This window comes from Leopardus geoffroyi, chromosome B3 (genome assembly GCF_018350155.1).
Source record: "Leopardus geoffroyi isolate Oge1 chromosome B3, O.geoffroyi_Oge1_pat1.0, whole genome shotgun sequence".
Classification (NCBI taxonomy): Eukaryota; Metazoa; Chordata; class Mammalia; order Carnivora; family Felidae; genus Leopardus; species Leopardus geoffroyi.
Window position 1 is genome coordinate 117,107 of NC_059337.1, and position 20,369 is coordinate 137,475.

At 50.4% G+C, this 20,369-nt stretch overlaps 2 protein-coding genes across 3 annotated transcripts in view; one reads left to right on the forward strand and one right to left on the reverse strand.

Annotated features, from left to right (window-relative positions):
• The first annotated feature begins 1,321 nt into the window (after positions 1-1,321).
• Positions 1,322-20,041, forward strand: CHRNA3 (cholinergic receptor nicotinic alpha 3 subunit). 2 transcript variants are annotated; one of them, XM_045448513.1, is made up of 6 exons: positions 1,322-1,485; positions 2,924-3,063; positions 3,177-3,221; positions 4,328-4,437; positions 9,244-10,255; positions 19,946-20,041. In XM_045448513.1, the coding sequence occupies exons 1-6, from the start codon at positions 1,383-1,385 to the stop codon at positions 20,024-20,026; spliced, it is 1,491 nt and encodes a 496-aa protein (XP_045304469.1). In that variant the 5' UTR covers positions 1,322-1,382; the 3' UTR covers positions 20,027-20,041. The 2 variants fall into 2 exon arrangements, with proteins under 2 accessions (XP_045304469.1, XP_045304468.1); XM_045448512.1 differs by lacking the exon at positions 19,946-20,041 and adding an exon at positions 16,026-16,440 and having other exon boundaries at positions 1,325-1,485.
• CHRNA5 (cholinergic receptor nicotinic alpha 5 subunit) overlaps positions 18,467-20,369 on the reverse strand; it is a 50,140-nt gene continuing 48,237 nt past the window's right edge. The window contains exons 6-7 of the mRNA XM_045448514.1: positions 20,016-20,045; positions 18,467-19,734 (exon numbers count right to left, since the gene is read on the reverse strand). Of these exons, the coding sequence (XP_045304470.1) occupies positions 19,702-19,734; positions 20,016-20,045 (63 nt within the window). The 3' untranslated portion in view covers positions 18,467-19,701. The remainder of the gene's footprint in view (positions 19,735-20,015; positions 20,046-20,369) is intronic.

The following is a 20,369-nucleotide window of genomic DNA, read 5'->3' on the forward strand; positions in this document are numbered from 1 at the left end:
TCACTCTGTCACACTACCTGCTGGAGCAGCTGCACCAGTTGGCATCCCCCCCAGCAAGGTGTGAGAGAGACGGCTGCTCTGGACCTTGGTCTGCCCTCCGTTTTGATTTATTTTCGCCATCGCAGCGGCTGCACAGTGGTGCATCAGCCAGGTTTCCATTTGCTTTTCCCTAATGGCTGATGCTGAACGGCTTTTCATGTGATCTATTTTATTTATTTGGCCTATGTATATCCTCTTTGGTGAAGTGTCCAATTCTTTTTTTGCTTATGGGCTTTAGTTATTTTAGTGTTGAGATTTTAAAAACAACTTTATTAAGGTATAACGTACACATTATAAAATTTGCCCATTTTAAGTGTGCAATTCAATGAGTTTTAGAACATTTGCACCCCCACCAAGACCCTCATGCCTATCTATTCTTACTTGTGAGTTTTGAGGGCTCTTTATATCTACTGGGTACAAATCCCTGGTTGTATATCTGATTTGCAATCTTTTCCAAATGAAGGGGATTTTGCCCTGAGAATGAGAACGCTCCAAATGGGGGCCTGAGACATTGGCCCCAATTCTTATATTCTGAGTCCCGTACGATGTCTCCTTTTGTTTGGTTTTAATGTGGGTAAGCAACCCATTCTGGACTCACCTGCAGGTGCCGGAGGTCGTCCGGCCCTGGGGGTGGTCCGGAGGCCTGGGGGGTCCGGAGGCCTGCTCACCGCAAGCCCTGGGGCAGCGCAGTGTCGACACGGAGGAGGCTCTGCAAGCCCCGCGCGCAGTGTAGACGCGGAGAAGGAGGCTCTGCAGGGAGCGGGGCGGGAGCGCAGGTGCCGCTCTGATGGCTCCATTTCGAAGCCTCATTTTTTTGTGTGTGTCTCTCTCTCTTTACCGTTCATCAAGGAACATTCCAAACGTATTCTAAAGCAGCGTGGCCTAAGAACCCGCAGGTGCTCCGCGTCGACCCTCCACTATTACCAACTCAGGGCCGACACTGCTTCCGACGCCCCCTCCCCCTCCGAAACTACCGACGAAACACGAACCCCAGGATCGCACCCAATACACCTGGCACTTACTGAACGGCGGCGTCGGAGCGCGGAGGCCTCGTTCGGAGGGCGTGTCCGCGCGCAGCTGCGGGAGGGGGTGGGGGCGCGACCCCGCGGGAGGCGGACCGAGCCCGCCCCCCGCGCGCGCGCGCGCCCCGCCCCCCACCCGCCTCCTCCGCGGAGCGCAGCCCGCGAGCCTCGGGCGCCCACGCCGGCGGGAGGGGCAGGGCCGCGCCCCGCGCCCCGGGTCCGCGTCCGCCTCCGCGTCCGCGTCCGCCTCCGAGCGGGCGGGCTGCGCCGGGAGCCGCCGGGGAGTCCGCCTCCGCCTGGCCGCGCCCGCCCCCGGCGAGCATGGGCGCCCACCCGCGCGCTGCCGTGGTCGCGGGGCTCCCGCCGCCCCGAGCGCTGCCGCTGCCGCTGCCTCTGCTCCTGCTCCTGCTGCTGTCGCCGCCAGGTACGGGCGCGGGGCCGGAGGGGCGAGGCTGCGGGGGGGGGGGGGGGGGGGGGACGGGAGGGAGGGCAGAGAAGGGGCGCAGGCCGGGTGGTGCCGGGTCGGGGAGGCCCGTCTCCCCTCCGGCCACCTCTCCCCGGGTCGTCTGGGTGCGAGCCGGGAGGGCCGTCGGTTCCGCTGTCTGCACCCCGCCCACCCCCTCGTCCTGTGAATAGATGGCGAAACTGAGGCCGGAGAGGGCTGAAGACTGGGCGGGTGTCACCGTCGGGAGAGGGGCGTCGCTTCGCGGCTGGGGGGGCCGGCGCGCCCGCCTCTCCGCGCTCCCGGCGGCGCCTCCCTCCGGGTGTCGGGTCTCGGAGAGGGGCGCGTCCCGGACGAGCCTGCCCTGACCCTGCCGGAAGGCCTGCTGGCGGTCTGGGAGGGCGGCAGACCCCGAGGGGCCCGGGATTTGGCTGCAAGGGGAGCCTGTCGGGAGAGCGCGGTTTCTGACCCCTGGACGCTGAGGACCCCACCACCGCTCACGCAGCTTCCGCCTGTGGCCTCTCCCGGGTGTGGGAGGGGGGAGCGGGCAACACCCCATTTCAAGATTAACCCGACTTCCCTGAGGATTCCCCTCATCCCACCCCCCCACCCCCCCCACCCCCCCCCCCCCCCGCCCCAGTTTATCCTCAGTTCTGTAACTGGGAAGGCACACCGCTGACTCACGTGGCCTGGGGTGTGGCTAATGAACAAAGGGGGTCCCCAAGGTTTCAGAGAGGTAAGGTCTTTGATCAGGCTGTAAAGACACACTCAGCAGGAACCACGGGTCTCAGTTCAAGATCATGGGAGCCATGTAGACACCCAGTTTCTCAGAGAGTTGGTGGCCAAACGTCCATGGGGTCCCGGGCAGATGAAGGAGAGCCCCAGACCTGGGCTGCAGAACATCTGGCCCTGGGTGACCCTGGGCGGCCCTGGCGCGCAGAGTGGACTGGCCATCTCTCCATCATGGAGGTAGCAAGTGGCCGGGCCTAAGCTGGCTGCGTCTGCATCCCACCATGCCCGTAGTGACGTTGAAGGTGAGGGTGGTGCTTGAGCTCTTACGGGGTGCTAGCACTGAGAAGTTCACTTAGAACAACCCTGTGAGGTGGATGCGTTTTTCTAGGCAAAGACAGTGAGGCTCAGAGAGGTTAAACCCCTTGCCTGAGCTCACACAGCTTTCAAGTAGTTTGGCAGGATTTGCACCAGATCTTTCCAAATCCCAGCCCAGGCTTGTGACCACAGTTTCTCCCTGGAGGAGTGGGACCTCATGTGTCTTTTGGCCTCAGTTTCCCAGCCCGTAACTTGAGGGAGTGGGGCTCGTCTGGGAGTCCGGAGCTCCACAGAGTACCCCCAGCACGTGGTAAGGAGGCTGTAGGTGGGTGGTGTCCCTGGTGAGGGGAAAAGTGACCATTACTTCCTGCAGTGGCCATCGCCTCCGAGGCTGAGCACCGTCTGTTTGAGAGGCTGTTCGAAGATTACAACGAGATCATCCGACCTGTAGCCAATGTGTCTGACCCCGTCATCATCCAGTTTGAGGTGTCCATGTCTCAGCTGGTGAAGGTGGTGAGTGCTGGCACCGCAGGCCATGGCCATGGGGTGCGGGGCTTCTGGAAGAGGCTTCCCCAGAACCAGCTTCCTGTTTGAATTCACTGTGCACTTTTTCTCTCTCCTTCTAGGACGAAGTAAACCAGATCATGGAGACCAACCTGTGGCTCAAACAAGTAAGTGAGCGGACCCTGGGCGCTGCTGCCCCCTGGTGGTGTCTTTTGTATTTGCTGTGCGGGACCCACAAAGAGCCCAAACAGCCAGCTTCACTCTGGTGAACCCAGATTGGGGTGACTGCCTAGTGTGCCTCTTCCTGGGCTTGGAGTCACAGGCACTACTCCACGCTCCCCCTGGAAGTCAGCCCCCCAAGTCACAGATGACAGATCGCAGCTTGGAGGGAGAGACCTCCTCAGCAACACAGCAAACTAGGACAGACCTGGGCCTGGAGCGCAGCCCCTGACTTTGGGCTGGTGCCTGAGGCCACCTCCTTCCCTTCTTCTTGCCAAAAATTTGCCCTTCGGTTCAAATCAGATGCTGTTGCTTTCTTTGGTAGAGTGGGAGCAGAGGCTCTGGATTTTCCTGTTCAGATTGAGGCCAAAGAAACAGGCTTCCACATGCCCCCCTCCCACCCCCCCACCCAGGGAGACTTTGCCCAGATCTAGGCAGATACCTCCCTGGACCTGTGTGACCCTTCGCCAGCCCACACAGCCTTTCCACACCCAGAAGGCTGGAAAGCCAGGAGGGCACAGTGCCCATTCAGCACTCTGTCCACAGGCTCACCTGTCTCTCCTCCCATCTCCCAGCCTCTATTCCCACACACTTCAGGCCCCGGTGGGACCATGGCTCCTTCCCCAGAACCCTTCAGACACCAGCCCTGCTTAACCTGGAGGTGGAAGAGGGCTGTGTCATTAGCACCCTGCTCCTGCCAGTGGGGAACACGTCTGAAAAAGCTCCCGGAGAGCTGTTTCAGGGACGTAAATGGCAGGTGCTTACGGCACGCACCTGTCCAGCACCAGCACTGACTGGAGGAAGCACTAGTGACCCTCACTGGTTGGTGAGGGGCTGGGCTGGCCCAGCCACGGAGGCAGTGTCTCCGGGTAGCCGGGAAGCGGCTTGCACACCCAGCCCAGTGCCATCTCCCCCACAGGCGCCCACGTGAGAAGTGGGGCTCCTGGGGTCTGCAGCGTGGAGGTGGGGGCTTCCCCGGAACAGCTGGTTTCCAGAAAGGGGACCGTGCTGTCCTTCCGCTGCCGCCTCTTCTCTCCCTGCCTGCTCCCCGCAGATTTGGAATGACTACAAGCTGAAGTGGGACCCCTCTGAGTATGATGGGGCGGAGTTCATGCGTGTCCCTGCACAGAAGATCTGGAAGCCGGACATTGTGCTGTATAACAAGTAAGGGACTGCCCGGCCTTCCTGGGACCTTTCCCAAGAGGGCTTCATTGAGATGTTAATTCCACGGGTGTTTACTGAGCACCTGCTATAGGCCAGACGCCGGAGAGAGCCACCCTGACTCCAGGACTTTACCACACACCAGGGGACAGGCATGAACTGTGATATCCAAATGTGCAGTGACAGACCGGATGGGGGGGTGGGGGGAGGAAGGGCCGTCTGCTGCCAGGGCCCTCACTGGCACTTGCCCTTCCCTGTAGGTCAGGACCACGGACCACTTGGTTCCTCTGCCCCCGGTGACTGAGCCCACAGTCTCAGGAAGCCTCTCCGCTGTATCTCACAGCGTCTTCCTCTGCCAGGCTCAGCCTGCCCATCACGGCGCCTCCTAAACTGGCCTCTTTCCACATTTAAGCGTTGTTATTCGGCAAACATAAAATTTAATGGATGTTTTACAGTATGTACTAGTTTGTTCTCTGGGTATTGAAAAACATCATTTTTATACCTGTGCTTTATCTCTAAGGTTATGTTTTAACCATTAAGCATTTATCAGCAGAGCACTTCCTATAGGATTAATCTGATTTTAATGATTGAAAGCATTTCCGTGTTTAGGTTTTTATGCCATATTAGTACAAACTCATATGCTTTAACTATTAGGACTGCAGAAGCTATGTTTTTGGCTGAGTCCCACTTTCTGGTCACTGACTAAAAGAAGGGTCTTTAGCCACTCCAAAGATGGGCCGTGTTTTATTTATTGGCTTTCCAAGGAAATACATCATTCATAAATGTTTCTTTCAGGCAACTTGTATTTGTAAATTTAGTTCTCACAAAACTGGGACAAGGTAAACTCAAGTGGTTTGCAAAACATGAGCAGTCTTACCAGTCTTCTGATCCACAGGCTCTTAGGGAACTGGGCAGTGTTGAGAATTTTAGCTAAGCTAGAATTAAGAAAATGTGCAAAAATTTTAATGTCATGGTTTGAATTTTTTTTTAACGTTTATTTATTTTTGAGACAGAGAGAGAGAGAGAGAGAACATGAACAGGGGAGGGGCAGAGAGAGAGAGGGAGACACAGAATCAGAAGCAGGCTCCAGGCTCTGAGCCATCAGCCCAGAGCCCGACGCGGGGCTCTGACTCACGGACCGCGAGATCGTGACCTGAGCTGAAGTCGGATGCCTGACCGACTGAGCCACCCAGGCGCCCCGTGTCATGATTTGAATTTTATAGCTGTTTTCTAGCCGGCAATCTTGAGTGAACAGCTGGAGGACTTTAGGCTGTGAGTTTAACGGTGCTGCGTCACAGTGAAATGATTCAAATTGAATGTGGTGAGGAGCAAATATCATAAGGAATTTCCTTTGAGTCTGAAACTGAAGATAGGTTGTAAAGACAGTCACCCAACCCCTCCAAGTTAGAAGTCGTTTCTCGGGACTGATCCTCCGTTGAGAGTCTCTTCATGTTGACAGGAGAAACACCTTTTACGTCCTCGTGCCAAAGCTTCCCCTATGGTTTGTTTTCTCAAGTTCATTCTCTGCCAGGATCCTCAGAAAGTGCTCATGGGCACAAGATGCCTTATGTTCTTACATGTTTATAATTCACTGCAGCCTTTTTAGAGAATATGTTCAGGCTACTTAGCTGGATAGAGAAACTCCTTGGCTAAAATCTTCCTTCATGAGAATCTTCTAAAAATGCCGACTGCTCCAGTATGAAGTGTCGCTGTCAAAATCTGATGCCAGTCAAATTGGGTGGCACTGGAAGACAAGGGGGACTCTGCCGATCAGCATGTGGGGACCACAAAGTGAACCAGCTCTGTCCTGGGCGAACCGGGAGGCACAGTCCTGGCAGGGGGTGTTCTTTCAGCTCAGGCACCCAAAGGCTTCTTCCTTCATCTGGAAAGTCAGCTGTTGGACTCCGTGCCACAGATGTGACACGTCTTTACTCCAGGAAAGCTGGTTTCAAGTTCTGGGTCTTAGGATTTGTTCTTTTGCTTTGGCTTTTCTCTCCAGGAACCCCATCTTCGTGTACGTCAGAACTTCACCCGCATTCTCCGCTCCTCTTGCTCAAGTTCTTGTTTGTTTGATGGAAGACTTGCTCTCTCTCTCTCTCTCTCTCTCTCTCTCTCTCGTTTCACTCCTGTGACTGCGCCTCCTCTGGCACCTTGTTTCTTTCAGCTGTTGCTTCCAAGATGGTTTTTGACTCTTTCCTAAGTTGTCAGCTCTTGATACACCTGCTGTTGTCTGGCCAGGTTATTTAACATTTTCTGATTGTGCGGCTCCTTCATGGCTTCCAGAGATCGCTTAGCACTTCTTAATCTGTGATCCCAGGTTGTCACCGTCACCTGTTCTGGGCCTGTCCTGTTGGGGTATGGCTTCTCTGCTTGTGATTCAGATATTCATCTTCACGCATTTCTTACAATACAACCTAATCCTCTTCCACTGCTCTTGTTGAAATAGGTGGCCTTTGCTAAACATTTAGGACAGGCTCCCAGAGGGAACAGGGTGGGTGGGGGGTCTCTTTTCATCAGCTTGAGGGCCCCTGGGAAGGCAGGCTTCTGGGCCTGAGCCCAGCCGCTGCTGGATGCCTGCTTCTCCAGCTTGTAACCCATATTTCTCTTCTCAGCCTGTTTCTGACCTGGTTTAACTTGGGTCCTACCCTAAGCAGCGTTTTTCTGGGCGGGTCTCAGTCCTTCCAGAAGGGAGTCTGGGCGGGGCGGTGGGGGGGAACCCTCGAGCCCACACCAGCCCCCGAAGGCCTTCCCTGCAGACCGTCAGTGGGCCCCACCACCTTTTTGGTTCCCTCCCCGAAACTGGAAGCTGTAAGGCCTGTGTTTCACTGTTCCCCTTGCTGAGGAGTCAGCGCACACTGAGGTCCTCTTTTCTGAGGGACACATGCTTCTTGGTGGCTTCTGTGCCTGGGGCTCTTTCCGTGGCGGCCACCGCCTCCAGCTGATCCTGCATGGTCCAGGCAGGCTGCCCTGGGGTTGCTCACTGGACCCCACCCGCTCGTGGGAGGCTGCATGTAACCTGACTGTGATGACATGGTCACAGGCTTTTCTTTGCTGGGAACTTGGAGAACGTTCACACCACTCACCACCCTTGCCTCCCCCGAAGCTCAGTCTCCCTTAGAACGAGCCCTCAGCCGGTTGTGTGCACCCTCCTGGGCGTCTCTTTTGACAGCCTCGCACATGGGCTCCTGGACCCCTCCCACCCCCGCTGGCTCTTACTGCCAACCATCCCCTGGACACCCCAAGGGCGAGACCATGGATTTTCTGGTCGTTCTTTTTAGTCCACGAGACCCACCAGGTGCCCTGTCTGTGGCTGAGGCTGTGCCGCACCCCAGGGCCCAGCGGGGTCTTGGCCTTGCCCGTCTACCAGTGGCAGAGAGCAGAGGCCCTGCGCGCTGACCTTTTGATCCCTGGTCAGTAAAGCGAGGGGCTGGACTAAGGCAGGTGCCGGCGAGGGGCTCCTGTGAAGGACTGGGTCAGTGTGTTAATCTGTGGGCCGGCCTCTGCCTCTGAAAGCAGCCTCCCGGTAAATGTCGTCACAGAAGGGGCAGGCCTGCGGGCCGCACTAAGAGGTCCCCTTCTGTCCTGACGTTTTGTTGACCCAGGACACTGTCTTCCAAGGCAGTGAGGGCTGCGTGGCCCCTCCCCGCACCCCTCCCCTTACCATGTGAGGACAGAGGGCACAGCAGGACTGTTGTGAGGACCGAACACGAACAAAGCCAGCAGGGCCCCTCTGGACAAACCGGCCGACCAGACAAGAGGGAGGTGGCAGCCTGGGGTCTTAACTGGTAGCAACTGTCCTGCTCCACGGAGGCACAGGAAGGGGAGGGCCAGACAGCAGATGGATGACATGGGCAGGACACGTCCCCTCCTGTCTCCACGTGTTACTAAATCACAGCAGGAACACACGGAGATCCCTGCATGTTTGGGTCTGTCACGTGCGTCAGCTCTTCGGGCAGATGGGTGGTGGCTCCTTCTAAAGGGTCTGAACTCTATGCCGCCAGCAGAGCTGACCCAGGGACATGTGTGGAGCCTGCCCCGGGCAAGGCCACCACTTGAGAGCCGGCTGCCCTGACTCTCAGATGCAGGACTTGGTACGTCGGTCTCTGCATAAAAGGAGAGTGCGGGTATTGCAGGGAGACGAGACATGGGGAGAAACCAGGGAAAGATCAGGAAACTGAAGGCACGGGAGCCCGTTGTGCTGGATTTGAAAGACAAGGCATCAGAAAACATGATTGTTCAACCCAAGGCGGTGGGGGGGGGGGGGGGTGGAACACAGGGTCACAGTTCAGGTCTGGTGGGAGCCCATCTGCCAGGGCTCAGTATGGTGGGAGTGGGCTCCCCACAGCTGGGCCTCACACACGTGTGTGCACGTACACAGGAGGTGCCCACACAGAGACTGAACGAGGCTTTAATGGGATCCAAACCGCAGCAGCAGGAGGGCCAGATATCCCCAAAGCTTTCCTGCCTCGAGGACAACATTCATCTCATTTCTTTAAAGGGGGAAAAATCCCTTTCTGGCATTTGAGACGGTCTCTGTCGACATCAAGGCCAAGTTATATTGAAAACAAACCAGTGACATGCCAGGGGTGGGGGAAGCATGTCAGATTGTTGCAGGAATGGGGCCTCGGGCCTCGGTGTCCCCGTCGGTCAGTGGGGAGGTGAACCGGGTGACCGTGCATGGCGCATGGGGCTCTCCCGTTCTGTGGTTTTGTAAGCCACCACTTGCTGCCTACTGCGGGTGGTGTGAGAAGCTGGCCCGGGGGGGCCGCGTGGTAACGACTGTGTGTCATTTGCCACCTGTCTCTGCAGTGCTGTTGGGGACTTCCAGGTGGACGACAAGACCAAAGCTTTACTCAAGTACACAGGGGAGGTGACTTGGATGCCCCCCGCCATCTTTAAGAGCTCGTGCAAAATCGACGTGACCTACTTTCCATTTGATTACCAGAACTGCACCATGAAGTTCGGCTCCTGGTCCTACGACAAGGCAAAAATCGACCTGGTCTTGATCGGCTCTTCCATGAACCTCAAGGAGTACTGGGAGAGCGGCGAGTGGGCCGTCATCAAAGCCCCGGGCTACAAGCACGACATCAAGTACAACTGCTGTGAGGAGATCTACCCCGACATCACGTACTCGCTCTACATCCGACGCCTGCCCCTCTTCTACACCATCAACCTCATCATCCCCTGCCTGCTCATCTCCTTCCTGACCGTGCTGGTCTTCTACCTGCCTTCCGACTGCGGCGAGAAGGTGACCCTCTGCATCTCGGTCCTCCTCTCGCTGACCGTGTTTCTCCTGGTCATCACCGAGACAATCCCTTCCACCTCGCTGGTGATTCCCCTCATTGGCGAGTACCTCCTGTTCACCATGATTTTCGTGACCCTGTCCATCGTCATCACCGTCTTCGTGCTCAACGTGCACTACAGAACCCCGACCACGCACACCATGCCCGCGTGGGTGAAGACTGTTTTTCTGCACGTGCTTCCCAGGGTCATGTTCATGACCAGGCCCACGAGCAGCGAAGGCCACACCCAGAGGCCAAGGCCCTCCTACGGTGCTGAGCTCTCAAACCTGAACTGCTTCAGCCGCACGGAGTCCAGAGGCTGCAAGGAAGGCTGTCCCTGCCAGGACGGGATGTGTGGCCACTGCCACCACCGCAGAATAAAAATCTCAAACTTCAGTGCCAACCTCCCGAGAAGCTCCAGTTCTGAGTCTGTCAACGCTGTGCTGTCCCTATCTGCTCTGTCACCGGAAATCAAAGACGCCATCCAGAGTGTCAAGTATATTGCCGAAAATATGAAAGCACAAAATGAAGCCAAAGAGGTAAGGATGTGTTATTACATCAGTCGTTTGTTCATTCGACAAACATCTGAGGTGGGTCAGGAGTCAGCAGCCTGTGCTTGGACCGGCCCCTCCATTTACCAGGTAGGGGTCCCTGGACGTGTGCCTCACTTACTGGAGCCAGTCCCCTCGTGCGCACAGTGGAACAACAGAGCCCGTCAGTGTGCCCTGGCGTTGGCCCCTGAGCTGCCAGCCGTCTGGGCCATCAGGACAGTGCCAACACACTCGGTCAGGAGATGAGCCGGAAAAGGGCACGAGACCAGCCGGTTTGACAGCTTTTACTTTCCGATTGTGTTTTTTCCCTTACTGAGGTATAAAGTGTATGCCTGTATGCCTGTTAAGTGTACACGTCTTCACATTAGGTGTTCTCCCATGTAACCCTGAGTGCAGCAAGCACATGGGATGTGTCCCGTGCCCCTTCCCAGGCAGCAGCCCCGCCCCCTTGCTAACCACTGATCTGACTTCCTCGATTGGTTAGTTTTACCTCTTCTTGAACCTCATGTAGATGGAACGCCATAGTACAGACCCTTTCACATCTGACCTCTTTCATTCAACAAGATGCCTTGAGGCTTATCATCTTCGTGGTTTTTTACTGGTGGATAGTATTCTACGCTAGGGCTGCGCCACCTTCTGTTTGTTTATTCTACAGTTGTTGGACATGGGCTATTTCTAGTTTGGGGCTATTGTGAGGAAAGCTTCCATAAATATTCTTACACGTCTTTTGGTGAACACGTATACTCGTTTCCCCCGAATGTACACCTAGGGGTGGGATGGCTGGATCACTGGAGAGATGGATTTTTAACGTCAGTGGCTGCTGTAAGGTTTCCGAAGCGTCTGATGCGTTGATACCCCACCCTGGGCAACGTTTGAGAGTCCACCTGCCGCACATCCTCACCCACATGTGTGAAGTGGTACCTCATCGCTGTTTAATTAGCTTTTCCCTGTTGAGTAACGATTAGGAATCTTCTTCCTATGCTTACTGGCCATTTGTACATCTTCTTTTGTGAATTATCTAGTCAAGCTCTTTTGCTCATTTATTTTAATTGGGTGAACTTAGATTTCCTCCAAAGATCTCATGCTAGAATTAATGTCAAGTATTAGGAATAGGGAAGTTTTACACTTAATAATATCAAATGTCTGGCTGCTCCCTGACCCTGTTTACCCCCAAGGTTATCAGAATCAGATCTGATAATTTTATGAGAAGTTTTGCCTTAAAATTAATTGGCTCTGCCTTAAGCTGCTTATTAGCAAAGAGCTAATTAACTGATCATTTCAGCTCCTCACACACTGTAGGTGATTACCATTGACAGGGAATGACTGGGGCCTCTTTTATTATACCCTGAATGGCACGTGAAAGTGAAGGAAACAGGAGGGAGAGAGCAACAGCTGTCTGTCCATGCACCCCACCCACCGGCACAGTTGTGAGCCCACCATGTGACTCTACAAAGGCAGAGCCTCCTGCTGAGCCTGTAATTTAGCCAACAAGTCAGGCACGCCTTTAACTTCAGCTGAAGCAACCGCTGGAGCATAAGTAAATGATCCGTGAACATCTCTCGTTTGTGTAACACTGACAACATTTGCAGGTGCTCTCTACCCCTTTCTTTATCCATCTTGAAAAGAATCATTTCAGGTAGCAAAAATTTAATAAAGATTGATATCTAAATACTGAAGACTCCATCAAGTTATTAGAAATTAACTCTATTTCAAAAATTACTTACTAGGCACCTGACAAAGTGTTAAGTTTCACGAGGGTCTAAGACCTATTGTACAAAAGGACATTTTAAAGATTGTTACTAAAAGGGAAGTCACAACCAAAATGCCAAGAAGATACATTAGTGGCAAACTGTGGCAAGTGGTTCATCTCAAGTGGCAACCACTGCTCATCTCTGGTCATCCGTCACCACAGGGGACTTGGGCCCAGTCATAGCTCTCCCATTTTTCCAGAAATAGAAATTGGCCCACAGGCCAGCAGAGCGCAACCTGTCCATGCTGAGAAGACTCGAGCTGTCGGAAGAAGGTCGTCTTTGCCTGTGTTGTGTGACTGCCACGCCACCAACACGGTTTTCCAGAGAGGCTTTACCTTCCTAGGTCTACAGCTCAGCATGGCTGGTTCGCACTGTGCGTGGCCCCCAGGGACCTCACTTAAGGGCTGCTTTCCCAGGCCGCCTCCTGAGGGTGTGGGGAGCCTGTGTGTGACTACCATGGCCCTCCCGGCAGGGGAACACCATGGTGGCTGCCTGCCTTGGCTGTTCCCTTCTCCAGGCTGTTCGTGTGGGTCACTGCTTGCTCACGTTTGGCCGTATTAGTAAGACGTTTAATTACTGTTCATACGCAAACTTGGGGTCGCACGGAAGCGCTTTTGTTGGCGGTAGGTCTTTCACCCTGGGGTCGGCGCCACCATGCAAGCAGTTCTCTCAGTCTTGGAGGTGTGCCCGGGCCAGAGGCACGGTCTTCTGAGCTGACATTCTGAGATAGCTGGCTTCCTGTTGGGCTGAGACACACATGCATAGACACACACAGATACGTCTCTGCGTGTATACATCTGTACATAGGTGTGCACGTGTATCTCTACGCGCATATTTTCATTCCTTCCAGAGTCTGACTTTTGATCAGCGATTTGGGAGTTTCCATTTGTTGTAACTACTGTTTGATCAAGGCTAAATTTCTGTCATCTTATTGCATGTTTCCCGACTTATTTTTCTTCTTCGCCTCAGTTCGTGCTGAGCACTGGGAAGTCTGAATTGTTTTCTGCTGGCTGGAAAGCCATGTGTTCCGTTTCTGTTCTGGAAGCTGTGCCTCAGTGACTTAGACCCACATGCGAGCTCTTCCAGATCCGTCTCCTCACTCCTTTGCATCTTGCCCCTGACCCCACGGTCCTCCTCTCTGGTCTTCCTTACTGCCCGGCCACACTGGACATGACCAGAGCTTCGGTTGTGGATTTGGGGGAATACAGCTTTGGGTTTTGCCAACCCTTTCTCTAGTCTATATCATTTTTTTTTTTTTTTTTTTTTTAACGTCATCTTCACTAAACCACTGACTTACCCCCCTGCCCACCTGGCTTTCTCTCCACACTGACCCGCCTTGATCCCAAGTGTTCATGGTTAAACCTTCTGAGGCCTGTAGGCTTAAAAGTGTAAAAACTCATTTTTAAGGCAGTTTAGCTGGATACAAAATTCTAGAAGTTCTTTTTCTTAAATACTTAAAAAACCCTCCTCCGTTGCCTTTTTGCTTCAGTATCACTAATGAAGTTTTAAGTTAATCTGAATGCTGTTTCTTTGCGATGAATCGATTCTATCTAGAAGCTACTGGAATTTGTAGAGAAATCCAGTGACCTCAAACACAGTGTGTTGGTGTGGATCTCTCCTAAACTGTTCGGCATCCTTAGGAGACATTTTATCCTGAGTTTTTTCATCTTTGGTTCTGAGGGAATCGAGGTTTCCTCCGTGAAGATTTCCCATCCCCATGTCTCTCCCTGAACTGCACACGCCTGCTTCCAGCCCCCCACCTCTTCCTTCCTGCCACCCTCACCCCTCCTCACAGGTTCCTTTCTGCCAGCTGTCCCCATCCTGAGTGTTTTCCTCCACTTTTCTGTCACATTTTTACTTGCTTCTTCTGTGACGTTGCTTCATGTTCCCTATGCTCTCTCTGATCTCTGGGGATATCCTCTGTAGTTTAAACCCTTAACCTGTCTGTTCTGTGAATTTCCTTCCAGATAGTTATGTTTGTGTTCTGAGGCCTGTAAACTCACTTTTTCAGGGGCATCGGCCTTGCTGGATGGTATTGGGGAGGCTCCACAAGGCAGGAGGCCCATGTAGCCAGACTAGACTAGGCCTCCCTTCAAAGGTGCTTCCTTCCCTCCAGGTGACCTTGTCCCTCAAGGGATGTCTCTCAACCTCCCAGCTTTTCACCTCAGCCAGGCTGTCCTCACTCACACGTCACCTGCGTCTCTGGGCTGGGACCAGGCAGGGAGCAAACAGGCAGAGCCGTAGGGGTGAGAACAGCACAGCCCAAATCCCCCCCACCCCCGCCCTGTCCCTGAGACCCTCCTCTGGCCCCCCTAGTGGAACCTGGCCAGTGCCACAGCCTCTAACATATGGGCTCCCCTTGCTTCTGGGACATCTCTAGGGCCGGGTGAGGAGAAGGAGCCAAGAGCTTGCACTAGTTCACCGTTTTGCCTGACACTTCTCTGTTATCATCAGTCCCAAAGTTTCCGGGCCCATATGATGCCTTCAGGACTTTCAGAGTTAGACACAAATTGTCACCCAGCTGTGTTTGTGCAGTACATTTGTGCTCACGTGGAAAACTCGAGTCCCGTCTGTGTTCACCAGGCAAAGCCGTGCAAATTGCTGTCAGAGGAAGATCTGTGGTTGGATGAGGGTCATCTTTTTTTTTTTTTAATCAGTGTGACTATCGATAGGTACTATTCATTAAGGACTCTGTGCCAGAACATTATTTCACTTAATCCTCATCATAACCCTCGAGGGGAGTACTGTTCTTATCTGTATTTCACAGATGGGGAAATTGAGGCAAAGAGAGGTCACATAACTTACCCAGGTTCTCAGACGCTGCGATGAAAATCAAAGTCTACCTGCTACAGCCTTAGGAGGGTTAGCTGGTAGGGGTGGGTGGGAACCACAGGTTCATTGTGTGTTTGAGGCACTTAGAAACCAGTCTTAGGAATTCACACAAAGTACTAGCGTTAGAATTCTAATTTTAGCCAAATTCCTTAGTATCTTCAGGAGGACACATCTCCAGTTCATGGCAGTAAAAGAAAATCCTTGTCTCCCAGTCCCATTTCAGTGTACTTAATTAAATCACTAAATCACATGCTGCCTCTTTTTTATGTGATTATTTCTTCAAAATCAGTTGATTCATTGGTTCTCTCTTCCTCAATTCAATTACAGTTTCCTTGTCTTCCCAGTTGTCTAGGAGTGTAATTAACATACAATTCTCCTTCCTATTTCAAGCCTGAATTAGGGCTGTATTTTAGACAATTAGTCTTGCTCTTTCTACCGTCTTTTACTTTATTGTCAGCAATTATTGCTGATTTTCAGCCTGTCCTCTCACTGTTCAGAGTTCCACGATGCTTTGGCCTTAGCGTTGAAGAAGATATTTGGTTAGCTGGGCAGGGCCAGGGGGCAGAGGGAGAGAGACGATGGCCTTGCCCTGCTTTACTTATTTCCTTTTGGAACAGATGTTAAATGGAAGTTAGTATCTAACACTGGATAAGAACCAGCACTTTGAAGCAATGGTAAACGATGGTTGGATTGTAGTAGTTACTCTAACAAAGTCCAGGAGTCCACAAGTCAAGTAACTGGTTTTCCTAACTTTATAAATTAGAATTCAGTTTAGAAAAAAACAGGTTATGTATACATGAAGACATTTCTGGTTGTTTCATTTTTTGTTTACTTTTAAGTAAGCTGTATGCCCAACTCAGGGCTTGAACTCACAGCCCTGAGATCAAGAGCTGTTACACCCTACCGCCTGAGCCAGCCAGGCGCCCCAAGAAATTTCTGATTCAAAACAGACCGAATGTGAATATTTTGTACCTGCCTCTTGTAGTGCATAAAGGGGGACTTGAGAACAGTGTTTCCTCAGACTCCATTAGGAAACAGGGTTTCTGGCAGAATGGCTTCTGCTGCCGCGACATATTTATTCGGTATTCAGTTCTCAAAATGTGTCCACTCTGCCCTTCCCTTCCTGCTTTACGTTTTCCTCTTTCACAATTTTTGTTTTTGTTTTTGTTTTCCAGATTCAAGATGATTGGAAGTATGTCGCCATGGTTATTGATCGAATTTTTCTGTGGGTTTTCATCCTGGTGTGCATTCTAGGGACAGCAGGATTGTTTCTGCAACCTTTGATGGCAAGGGATGACGCTTAAGCACCAAACTGTGTTTGCCAGAGGCTCCCCGGCATGCAGAGGGGGACTCGTTTGTTTTTATTGTGTAAAACACACTTGGCCATAAAATGTACTATCTTCACCGTGTTCAGGCCCACAGCTCGGTGGTGTTAAATAGTCATCGTAGTGCAGCCGCCACCGCCATCTCCAGGACTCTTCGTCTTGTAAGACCGCATCTCCGCACCCACTGAACACTAACTCCCTGTCCCCTCTCCCCCTGAAACCCACATTATACTGTTTTGACTACTTTAAGTACCTCATATAAGCAGAAGTGCACACCATTTGTCTTTCTGTGATCGGCCAGTTTCATTCAGCATCATGTCCTCGGGGCTCGCCCATGTCGGAGCAGGCATCAGAATCTCCTTTCTTTTTAAGGCTCAGCCGCGTCCCATTGCACGTCTATTCATGTTGCTTCTCCGCTCTGGCAGGGGACACTGGGGCGGCCCCCACATTTTGGCTGTTACAGATACGTGTGCATCCATGTTCACAGCAACATTATCTGTTTGAGACCCTGCTCTCGATTCATTAGGATATATGCCCAGAGGCGGAATTGTGGGGTCCTGTAGTAATTCTATTTTCAACTTTCTGAGGAACAACCGTACTGTTTTCCAGGATGGCTGCACCAGTGTGCATTCCCACAGGGGCTCCAATTCTCCGCATCCTCATCAACATTTGTATTCTGTTTTTTTTTTTAATAATAGTCATCCTAACGGGTGTGAGGTGGTATCTCATTGTGGTTTTGATGTGCATTTATGTAACGATTAGTGACGCAAAGCATCTTCTCCTGTGCTTATTGGCCGTTTGTGTGTCTCTTCAGGTCCTTTTCCACTTTTTTTTTTTTTTTTTTTTTAAGTTTATTTTAAAGAGCACAAGCAGGTGAGGGGCAGAGAGGGAGGAGACAGGATTTGAAGCCAGCTCTGCGCTGACAGCAGAGAGCTCAATGCGGGGCTCAAACTCACAAGCCAAGCTATTGAGATCACGACCTGAGCTGAAGTCAGACGCTCAACTGACTGAGCCACCCAGGCGCCCTTTCTTTTCCATTTCTCAATTGGGTTGATTGTGGTTTTCAGTTAAGTTTTAGGAGTTCTCTATATGTTCCAGATACTAATCTCCCATCAGAAACAAGATTTGCAAATATTTTCTCCCACTCTCTGGGGTGCCTTTTCACTCTGTTGATAGTGTCTTCTGATACACAAAATTTTTAACTTTTCATTAAGTCCAGTTTATCAACTTTTTGTTAGCTGTGTTCTTCTGTGTCATATCCGAGAAATCACTACCAAATCCAGTCTTGTAAAGAATCTGTCCTGTTTTCTTCCAGGAGTTTTACTGCTTAACTCTTACATTTAGGCTCTTTCTCACACTTTCTATCATCAAGCTACTGGCACTGTTTTTAGCATTTCAAGGTTTACTTATTTATCCAGTTGTCTTGGTTTTTATCAAAAGAGATCCGTGCAAGAAAAAAGTCAAGAGTATTTATTACAGATAACTGAACATTTAACCAGCCTTTTTGGTAAGGTAGAGAAACATCAAAATATAGTTCTGCAGTGTGAAGTAATATACTCTACTGAAGAATATGTAAATATGGGCTAAATATGAAAACGGTTTCCCCTTTGTGCTGGTTGAGGCATCATTGGACAGGAAAACTTGCTGCTCACAAATGTGGAAATCCATCTGGTTCAGTATCACAACAGACTTCCCAAGGGTTTTCTTACTTGGCCTGTGATCCCCTTGAAGTTTTGTACCATTTCAGCAATGCCCCACCCACTACCATTTCCTCCCATGCACTCCTTGTTCATCATTGGTTTCCAAGAGTCTGAGGGCCGTGCCTCCTTCACAGCACGCCTCAGCCTTTATCTCGCATCATCCTAAGGAACTACGCTATGGAAAGGTATGCCCAGTCACACATTCATTGCTAGTAAACCTTTGGAGCAGCATTTCTCAACCTTGGCACTCTTGGCATTTGTGGCCAGATAACTCTGTGCTGGGGAGACATTGTAGGATTTTTAGCCTCCATCTGGCCTCTACCCACTAGATGCCAAGAACATACCCCCGGGTCCCTTGCCAGTTATAACAACCAAAAATGTCTCCAAAAATTAAGTGGTCCCTCAAGCACAAAACTGTGCCCGATTGAGAACCACTGCTGTAGACAGATTATTAAGAAGACAGTATTCCAGTATGGAGTACTGCAGTCCTGAATCTGAATAGGTAGGAGATGAGGGTTTGCAGAGACCATTTTAATCTTCTCACTAGTCATTTTGATGTTTTGGCTTTGCGAAAATAAAACTGACAAAATCGCGGCCAACTGTGACTCATGTTTTGGTAAGTCAAAGGAAGATTTCTACAAAATTTACTCACCTATTGAAATTTTAAGTAACAGTAACAGAGGTAGAAGAAGAATCAGGGATATATACGTGCTAAGAGATCTAACAGGCATTTAAACTCATCAAACCAGACTTTCACTCATTAAATGACATTAAACATGTATCTACAATAAAATACAAATGAGACAGGATCCCCTCTGCCTTCCAAAGAGTGTTGACCTGACCTTAGATGGGTTACTTACTATAAATAAGGCATTTGTTCTCTCAAGGGCTAAGAGTTCCAGATAAAATGCAGAGCTTCAACAGTGTTTTATTCCTGATCGTAGCTGAATCAGGGCATTCAGAGATGGAATCTCACTTGTTTACCTGTGACTCGTGCCACTACGGTCCTGAATGAGCAGTAATCGGTGAGACTGCACCACACCTAGAGGCCCTGCAACTCTATGGCTCCAGTACTGTGACTGCTGGAAAGAAGGAGATGAAACTATACGTGACAGCCATGTGACAAGGAGCTTCCACCTAATCAGAAACCATCTTTAATCTTGGAAGATGGTTTTTCACAGTATGATTTGGTGGCATCCATGGACGTGTTTTTAAAATGGGATTCACTTAATGTAGAGGACACCTTCTAAGATGAAGGGTACAGAAATGCTACGGTTTATCTAAAAGTTGGTTATTGTGGAAAATGTGGATAAGGGGGTTGAAATTAATGTTAAGAAGATACTAGTGCATGTCCACAAGTTACCTATTGTGTGATTTTACAATTGAAGGTAAGCTACAGAAACAGTTAATACAATAATTGTTCAGTTTAAGCATCTAAGAAATAAAGTAAGCTTTAAAGGAATTCCCATTTTTCATTTTTTACAATGTTGGTTATAGAAAAGCAGCATCACATTAAATTGTTACCATACCAAGGAGTTAGCTTATTTAACATAGCAGTATAATATTATGCTAGAGATTAGCTGTTACTCCGTGGATACAGGACAGAAAGAAAGAAATTTAAAATGTGTACCTTTACCAAATGCAGAAAAAGTCCTGAAATCAGTCTTCAAATATAACAGGAACTTTCCAATACAATCAAAAGATGAGCTTCACGTTGATTACGAATTGGTACTGTTTGCCAGGACACCAACATTAGGTTTTCACTAGTACAGTTCAGATAACATTTTGCTGCTATTTTTAGCTCAAATGCTGAGTCAGCTATCACTTCAGTCATGCAGGTAAAATGTTCTCAGGGCAGTCTATTAAGATAAACCAAAGTTAGCAACTGTTAATCTGACAAAGCTTGCTTCAAATTTTAAACACAATTTACATTTTCTAATTTTAAGGGTGCCAGAGGCATAGGTGCCTTTGGTAACTAAATTCCTACGATGACACCACTACGGAAGGATCACTTATTTGCATCTCCAATATGAACCGGTACTATTATATTTGCCCACTTATAAATAACAGGAACGAAAAGCCCAAGAGATCCAACAATTGAAACCAGAAGAAACGTCCACAGAAACATCCGATCAAGCACCTGTGCTATGAATTTCCAATCTTCAACCACCTGTTGCAATAAAAAAAAAAAAAATTTTTAAATACATAATTTAAAATTGTGTAATTACTTTAAGATATTACACACTGAGTCAGAGGCCAGATCACTTTCTGCCTCCTGCTACTGCCTCACAACATAAGTGACCTTGTACTCAGAGCTCAGGGACAGACACTCCCCTGACAATCTAGAACATAGAGCCTCCACAAGCTTTCAGAGATGCTACACAATCTATTAATGTACTTCTTGACTTGTAATATGTTACAAGTGACATTTTTATAGACTTTTAATAAAATTAGAATATTTATACTACTTGGATATTTTATAATAAACTAAAAA

Coding starts and splice junctions, on each gene's coding strand:
- CHRNA3 (XM_045448512.1), top strand. CDS start 1,383: ATGGGCGCCCACCCGCGCGCTGCCGTGGTCGCGGGGCTCCCGCCGCCC. Junction 4,438..9,243: donor GACATTGTGCTGTATAACAA/GTAAGGGACTGC, acceptor CTGTCTCTGCAG/TGCTGTTGGGGACTTCCAGG. Junction 10,256..16,025: donor CACAAAATGAAGCCAAAGAG/GTAAGGATGTGT, acceptor TTTGTTTTCCAG/ATTCAAGATGATTGGAAGTA.